General features: G+C 34.2%; 2 protein-coding genes across 7 annotated transcripts in view; one reads left to right on the forward strand and one right to left on the reverse strand.

Annotated features, from left to right (window-relative positions):
- Positions 1 to 1487: 1487 nt before the first annotated feature.
- The window catches only part of LOC101513507 (uncharacterized), a 12129-nt gene continuing 4914 nt past the window's right edge, over positions 1488 to 8702 (forward strand). The window contains exons 1-5 of one of the 4 annotated variants that reach the window (XR_189931.4): positions 1488 to 2063; positions 2131 to 2180; positions 2271 to 2454; positions 3522 to 3638; positions 4475 to 4498. Coding sequence is in view for 2 of the 4 variants with exons in the window: in XM_073370077.1 (XP_073226178.1) it covers positions 1626 to 2063; positions 2131 to 2180; positions 2271 to 2358; positions 3522 to 3638; positions 4217 to 4366 (843 nt within the window). In the remaining 2 variants the exon portion in view is untranslated. Of the gene's footprint in view, positions 2064 to 2130; positions 2181 to 2270; positions 2455 to 3521; positions 3639 to 4216; positions 4427 to 4474; positions 4726 to 8702 lie in introns of those variants that run through there. The other 3 variants (XM_073370077.1, XR_003473220.2, XM_004503184.4) reach the window with 3 other exon arrangements.
- The window catches only part of LOC101512959 (probable ADP-ribosylation factor GTPase-activating protein AGD15), a 14771-nt gene continuing 11624 nt past the window's right edge, over positions 5556 to 8702 (reverse strand). For 2 of the 3 annotated variants that reach the window (XM_012716607.3, XM_004503182.4), the window contains exon 7: positions 5556 to 6608. In XM_012716607.3, the coding sequence (XP_012572061.1) occupies positions 6366 to 6608 (243 nt within the window). In that variant the 3' untranslated portion in view covers positions 5556 to 6365. The remainder of the gene's footprint in view (positions 6609 to 8702) is intronic. The other variant, XM_004503183.4, reaches the window with a different exon arrangement.

Here is an 8702-nt window from a genome sequence, read left to right on the forward strand (position 1 = left end):
GGATTGAGAACCTCATTTTACCTTCATTTTCATTGGCAAAGTATTGTATGAACCTTTCGCATATTGAAAATCCTGCTAAGGTGCATGCTTAGTTGAAAAGTTATTTTTAGCATTTAAAACTTAAATGTTATGTGTTAACTGTTATTTTCGGTTGGTGACCTTTACAATTATTGTGGAAATCTGGGCTTTGCCCTCAGATGAGAGTCAGGACGATCCTACCGGTTCGTACCCTACGGACGGAAATGGAGATGGGAACGCTTGACTGCAGCTACGTTAGGAGAATCTCACGGGGCGCGTGGAGATTAGTCAGGGTGTTTAGTTGTGTTGTAAAATGATCAGATTAGATTGGCATAGAGGGATCAGATGTCTTTCTTTTGTATTGCATTTATTTTAAAATGGAAGACTGTACCTATACTAATATTGTCAGCTTGACATGTTATTTTCGATGGGTTACATGTACCATTTGTTGTTGGGTAAATGGTTTGGATTTATAATTGGAGTAACTTTTCCGCTGCTTGTAAATTATAATGACTCAATTATTTAACCAAAGGCATTTCTTTATTTATTTCTCTGCTTTATTTTAAATTCTTTTGAAAAAAAAATATATACTCTCGCTTTGAAAAACGGGGTGTTACAGGCGGCGCGTGAGGGCGCGTGAGGGAGTTGCTGATGATGCGACGGAAGGGTTTGGCCGATCTGAGGTGGACGACGCTACTGGAGTTGTCGTTCGTCGAAAAAACTCGTCAGAAATAGTACGGCAGTTACATTAGGGCGTGAACGGCTGAACAAAAGTTGAGGAATCAGCGTATCAACAATAGAGGGGGAAAACCGGAGTTGAGAACACGGTTTGCCGAAGAAAATGTTCACCAGAGACATTGGATCGACCAGGTAGTTGACGATTAGGGTTGTCTCTTAATTGACTCTAGATACCATGTTGAATATAAAGAGTATTGAGAGACATATTGTGAATAACCCGTGTGTTTCAACTACGCAGCGGAATTTCTTTATATAGACAATTTGTGAATAATTTACGGTAATACTAACGGGTCAGAATACTTCCAGTCTATCTACTATAATATAATATTTACATTATAATATTTAACAATAATAAAAAGAAAATATATGCTTAAAATTACTCGTAGTTTTGTCATCATAGTTTCATAATACATCAAATTCTTGAAATTAACAAGTTATATCAAGTTTTCGTATATAATGTCAAATTTTCAAATTAATCAAAAGTACGTAAATCAGTGAGAGATATAATGACTTTCTTCACTATAACTGATTTTAAAATTAGATTTTTCGATACCTACATGATCAAAAATCGATTATTTAACTATAATTAATTTTACAACTGATTTTAAATAAAAATAGATTTAGTTATAAATCTTAATTCCTACAATGAGTTTAAAATGGATGGGTTAAGTTTTTTTTTTTTTAAATCAACCATCCATATAAGACAGGAGGTTTAACTTAAATATCGATTGACAAACAGTTATATAAATGAAATGTCACCTTGTTCTAAAAGAACATAGAATCAGACTCAGTTGTTTAGATGAGTGAAATTTCTCACATAAATCTTTGTATGTTGTATTGTACATAAGAAAAAGAAAGGTTTCAAATCAATGGACAAGGGTAACACTCTCATACTCAGTTTTCATGTGGCGACGGCCCCATCAACCAAACGAAATCGGCTTCCTGCACGCGCCAAAGCACAAGCACATCAACTCCAAGAAATAAGGGTGTGCACCAACCGTACCTGTCGCAGACAAGGATCCTTTCAAACCCTAGAAACCCTCTCTGGCATCGCTCCTCCAAACGTCGCCGTAAAGTCTTGTGGCTGCTTGGGGCGGTGCGGCTCCGGCCCCAACCTGGTGGGCCTTCCTGATGGAATTATGGTTGGCCATTGTGGGACGGCTGCTCGGTGTTTGGAGGTCATGATAAGTCTGTTTGGTGTTGGAGATAATTCCAAGAGTAGTTTGGATGCTCTTGCTTTGAGGAAGAGGGCGGATCTTGAGTTTGAGAAACGAAATTTCACTGAGGCCGAGCTTTTGCTTTCACAGGTACACTCGTTTCTATTATTATAATTAACAGGAAATCAAATAAACATAATTGTTTTTTTCATTGCAGGCTATAGATTTAAAACCATTTGGTGGCATACATGTCACATTTAAATGCAGGTTTGTTAAACTTGATGATTATTTGGATTTGGAATTGAAAACACTTGCAAAAATGGTTGTATATGTGATTATTTGTAATTTGACATTCAGGTCATTAGTGAGGCTAGAGTTGGGCAACTATTCAGGTGCCCTCCAAGATGCTAAGGAAGCGTTGATATTAGCTCCTGGGTATACAGAGGTGACCCAAATTCTTCTATTCTTTTCTAAACTACACCGTGAGGCATCTCTTAGAAAATTATGGGATCACAACGGCTATCAATGTCCCTGCTAAAAAGTACTAATTCATTCATTCTCATTAAAACTTGCTACTTTGTCAATTACAAATGCTAAAAATAACCACCTAAAATTTTTATTTGTGAGAAGTTATATGGTTTGGGTGGTTAATGATGTGCCTCATTGCTAATCACACCTTGAAATCACCAACTTTGCTACCAAATAACTTATGTCATGAAAGTTTTGAGTAATGAAGTGACAAGTAGTCTCCAAAGTTAATAAAAAGTTATGCGGAGAGGTGAAACTCTTAGGAGGTTGAATTTTTCCATATAAAAATTGTTTTGAAAATGCAATGTTAATTCTGAACTTGTGTATATTTTTTAATCCTTTATAGGCCCACCTTTCGATACAAGTATCTCAATCATGGTTATCAAATCTAGATTCAAATTGTGAAAGGAAAGTCTATTTTTTGAATTGGGAATAGATTCTTATTATGAATTGTAAGATACGTTGCCGATAAAATATGACAATTTATAGTAAAAATGTGTAACATAACAAAATTATAAGTTGATGACATATACAACCACGGAATAACTCAAGATTTGAGTCATAAAGCAAACAGCAAAAGAAAAGTGGTTGGCTATCTATTCAAACTTGCCAAAAGTTGGCTAGTTAAACTAAGTTTAGATAGTGATTTATTAGAATGAATGGAGATTCATTATAGTGAATCGGGATTCAAGATGAGATTCATGTCCAAAATAAATACATGCTAGGGATTTATATATATTGAATTCGGTTTTGTATCTAATCAAGATACAACTCGTATGTGTATCGTAAGATACCGATAACCTCAATCTGAATGCTAATTCAATTTCCCATGCCCAGTTCCCAGATTTAGGCAGTCCGTGAAAGCTTTACCTTCTGGTTGTTCCCAAAATCTGTTGATACAATGTCATATAGTAAGAGATTTTGGTCTTGATCTTGCCCAATTTTATTTTCCTATCATCAACGTGGGTATGCACATTCACTCGTATTTGCTGTGCCTGCATTTTAAACAAACGGATAATCATCTAAAAATAATGATTTATAGCTTCTCATCAGTCTATTAACTTTATATTCACTTTGCAGGCTTATATATGCCAAGGCGATGCCTTTTTGGCATTGAACATATTTGATTTGGCAGAGCACTCATATTTAGCATCTCTAGATATCGATCCTTCGATCCGTCATTCTAAATCATTCAAGGTAGCGTTGAATCTTTGTCTTGAGCTATTCTGACCATATTTATTTCTTTTAACCTAAATAAAACACAGCTGCAACTTTTTATGCGGTAAAATTGATAAGAGGAAACGATGATTGTATTTCCCATTGATTTTTGAGATCTATGCCATGCATTAATCTCAATGTAAAAGAAATTGTATGAAGAAATAAAACAGTATTGTCAATATAGCGGCGTAGCGGTTTTCGCTACAGCTATAGCTTCGCAGTCCACACCTCAATGAGGTAAAAAAATATTCCAAAAAAGTCCTCAAAATGTAAACTTCAGGATTTTTATTGGGGGTTCTAGGATTTTCGCAATTATGTTCTCTCTCTCTCTCTCTCTCTCTATGTCTCACTCATGCTATCACATTTCACCCTCTAATTAGTCAATTATGTTGTCTCTCTCTCTCTCTATATATATGTCTCACTCATGCTGTCATATTTCACCCTCTCATTAGTCAGTTACAACTATTTGTTGAGTTTTTATGTAAATAGTATATTTATTTAAACTGTATAAATTTTTTAAAATAGTAGTCATCTTGCTATCCGCTATCTCACTACAGTGTTTTTGGGGCTGGACACCGCACTCCAACAATCAAGGATTGATAACATTACCATCAAATAATATTCAGTTATGGGTTATTATCCTCTCCAAAGAATCTATTTTGAACAATCTCTTGCATATGGAAAAACTTAAAACTCTTATTGTTTGATAAATTAATTAGAAAGTCATGATATCTCTTACTGTTTTACCTGTAAACAAATTTGAAGGGGCTATTCTACTGGAGTAATTACTTTTCTCCTCATTCATGTTTAAGCAGGCTCGAATAACAAGGCTTCAGGAAAAACTAGCTTGTGTTAATACATCATAGGATCTGGCTTGTGAATTCAATTGTAGTGATGACAAGAGGAATGTTATTATTATCGTTGACAGGTGTGTATGCCTTTGGGCTTTTGCATTTGATTGTATTATAAGTTAACTTTTTTATCTCTAACTAGGGGACAGATGTGCCCGTCTTACCACTTTTTCTTACCCTTCATTATATATTTATATATATATTGTTGTGTTTTATTATATAATGTTCGATTTAATTTAATTTTCTTGTTTGCCGTTTCATAATATCTATATCATCAAAACTTTTAAATTTCAATTTGGAACAAAAATTGTGTTGTTAAGGATAAATTTGTGTAGAAAAATCAAAAATATTCTGACTTGAATTGATAGTTACTTTTGCAGTTCCCTTTATATATGAACTTATCTAAATGTCAATGTCAATTTCAATATCTATATTTTTAAATTTAAATTTGAAAAATAATTTTGTTGTTACGGCCAAATTTATACAGACTGAGGACCAACTATATATGGTAGTTACCTAGCTTACAGATTTAGTAAATATATCCCTCATCATTAGACAACGAACCTTGGATAACAACAAACAAAATTTTCATCGGTAAGTATGGCAGAATATTTAGCTTACTCAGAAAGAGTGAGGAGTGGAATTTAAATTAAGCATTTCACTCTTTTAGCTATCATGCTTGGGGCTGTGGACCGTTATGGATCTTAGTATCTTAGAGCATTCATTTCACTCATACAATTGCTCAATCCTTTTGATACCTATGTATATATTGGAGTTTACTTTTTAATGTCAAGACCGCACCCTAAACATTTATTTGCTAGTATTTCTGATTAATTTGCTATCAAAACAAAAAAGTATTTACAATTAAGACATATATGAGGACAATGCATACAGAATGATGCATATGGTGTCGAAACGCCTGTCATTTTTATATATTTTTAACAGGATAATCACCAATTTGTTGCAATGGTCGTTGTCTAGGTATTTGGATCGATAAGAACAATGAGAAGGCACAACGAAAAACATGTAAAACATTGCTTGCATATTGAATAAAAAATTATGGTGAAAGAAGAAGAAAAAAATCTAACTGTTATTTCCTCCATCCCTTTTCCATCTCAAAGGGGTGTGAGTGCTGTAAGAAAAAAGAACTACGAAGTACCAATTTTTGGACGACCACATCGCCAAAGTGGTATAGTAGATATAAGCCTAATTTATATCTTGCTGCAATGTGTTCACTCAACTTTGTCCTCAAACCTTTGCTACAATGTGTTTATAAAATAATGTAACCCACCAACTAAAAATACACTTCTCTTTGGTGACATCTAAAAAATGCTACTGCAATGTAATAGGGGTATTTACTCATATTGTATTAACAACTAAATAAGAATGGATTTTACTTAGCTCTGGAATGAGAAAAAATTGCGAGGTTGGTCAAAATATATGAAAGTACAAATCAAATCACATCGTTGAAAACTGATACACGAGAAGAAAATCATACGCCAAACTTAAGCAGCTCAATGCACGTGCCACATCACAACACAACTCTAATCTTGTGACATATTTTTTCATAAGCAATCTTGTGACATCTGTGCCAAGGGCTAGCAGAACGATTTTTTGTATATAATCTTGCACCATTGAAACTCCTCCTGCAAACATATACGCACTCGATTAATAAAATTTGTAACTGTGTATGTCATGAGAAAGTCCCCAGCATGTGTTATTAAGAAATGCAACCAGCGTGTAAGGGATAGAAAAAAAGGACTTTCCAGGTGAATCAAGTGAAAACAAACTTAAAACAATCTTCAAATTTTATCCACATCGATATCTTTCAATTCTATTATTCTGAGGACTCTTTTTACCATCGAAATAAATAAATAATATGAAAGATTACAGATAAAAAGTATATTACTGTCTTACAATCAAATGTTGCCCAGCTTGAAGGAGGTACAGTTGAGAAGTTCTGTTTATTGTCCTGGATGCAAAGCAAACTGAAAAAATCAGCACTAATAATGCTCTTTCCTGGGAACTTGTCAAAATCAACCGATGAGAACGGTCTCTTTAATGGAGGTGAACTCTTCTTTTGCATGTCCAAAGAGCCCTGAAATTGCATAGATACACATAAAAAGTGTCTTAATTTTTGTAAATATTGTAAGGCAGGCAAAAATGCAGTGTGAGTAAAAGGATAGAACTTAGCATATTAGGAGGGTTGAAGAGCTGATAGAGTTGCAAGTGGTTTACTACAGTTAAAAGGACCAATGCAGAAGTTTATGGCTCCCTTCTACCATGCCTTCCAATCCATAATTGAAATAAGTATAAAATTCCCATATTAGAGTATCTAGTCTTAAGGACACTCTCACCACTAGAGATCACTTTCTCATTCAATATCAAACAAATTAGTATGAGTTAGTTACTGTTGAATAAGAGAAAATGAGAGACATATGGTAAAACTGTGTGTTTGAACTACACAACGGAGTCGGTTTTATATAGGCTCAAGGCAATAAATACAAAAATAAATACGGGATATATTATCCCTATTTACATGATATGTAATAAATATAAATATATTTTCAACACTGCCCCTCAAGCTGGAGCATATAAAATCATATGCACCAAGCTTATTACATATATAACTAATTTGAGGACCTCTTAAGGACTTAGTGAATACATCTGCTAATTGATCATTGAAACTAACAAAGTTAGTGGTGATGTCGCCTGATTCAATCTTCTCCCTTACAAAGTGACAATCTATCTCAATATGCTTGGTCCTCTCATGAAAAACCGGATTAGAGGCAATGTGCAATGCTGCTTGATTATCACAAATTAATGTCATTTGTGTTGCCTCTTCCAATTAAAGCTCTTTGAGTAACTGTTTCAACCAAATGAGCTCACATGTCACTAATGCCATAGCACAGTATTCAGCTTCAACGCTAGATCTTGCAACTATACTTTGCTTCTTACTCTTCCAAGATATTAAGTTTCCTCCAACAAGTACAAAATACCCAGAAGTGGATCCCCTTTAATGTCCTCTGTTTTCATAAATTAGACATTTGAGTATGTCTTTGAGTATGTCCTCTATTCCTTTTACAAAATACCAACTATTTGAGTATGTCCTCTGTTTTCATAAATTAGACATTTTCCTGAAGCACCTTTAATGTATTTCAAGATTCGTATCACAACATCCAAGTGTTCTTGACAAGGAGAGTTTAAAATTTGGCTTACCACATTGACTGTAAAAGAAATGTCTGGACGGGTGACTGTGAGGTAATTTAAATTACCAACCAATTTTATGTATCTTCCTGAATCTGAAAATGGCTCCCCATGATTAGGTAAAAGTTTGACATTTGAATCCATAGGAATGTCAACCGGCTTGGCATTCAATAAACCTGTCTCTTCAAGAATATCCATGACATATTTCCTTTGTGAAATTACTAAGTTGTCCCTAGATTGGGCTACCTCAATACCCAAGAAGTAGTGGAACTTGCCAAAATCTTTAGTTTTAAACTGATGAGATAAATGTTGTTTCAACTGGAGTATGCCCTGCTGATCACTACCAATTATGACAATATCATCTACATAGCCAATCAAGTAAATGCACCCTTGAGCAGTGGCGGAGCTTGCCGGAAAACCTTGGGGTGGCCGATATAAAGATAAACAAAAAAATTCAAACAAAAATGCAAAAAAACTCAATCACCTTGTATGCAACAAAAAAATTCAAACACTTTAGATGGACATAAAATCAAACACCTTATGTGCAACAAAAAAACTCAAACACTATACATGGACATAAAATCAAACACCTTACGTGCAACACAAAAACTCTAAACAAAAATCAGCACCATCGTCTAATTGAAACTCCAAACCAAAATTTCAAACTCCAAATTAGAGCTCCAAACTCAACACTAACAAAATAAGCTTTAAATTTCATGCTAACTGAACAATAAAACAAAAAGTAGAATTCCACAAAAACATCGGGTACTGCCATATAAGTTAAATTCTTAGGATAGGTAAAAACTCAACAAAATGAAGAACTCAAAACTGACACAGGAGCAACGAACTAAGAAAAATTGAAATTAACAGAGTCAAAGGAGCGACGAACTATCAAAATTAACTAACAAAGGAGCGACGATTCAAAACTAACAGAATTCCAAATCAAAACTAACAAACAAAAATCAACACTAACTAACAACAATCA

Source organism: Cicer arietinum, chromosome 6 (assembly GCF_000331145.2).
Source record: "Cicer arietinum cultivar CDC Frontier isolate Library 1 chromosome 6, Cicar.CDCFrontier_v2.0, whole genome shotgun sequence".
In the NCBI taxonomy this organism is placed as follows: domain Eukaryota; kingdom Viridiplantae; phylum Streptophyta; class Magnoliopsida; order Fabales; family Fabaceae; genus Cicer; species Cicer arietinum.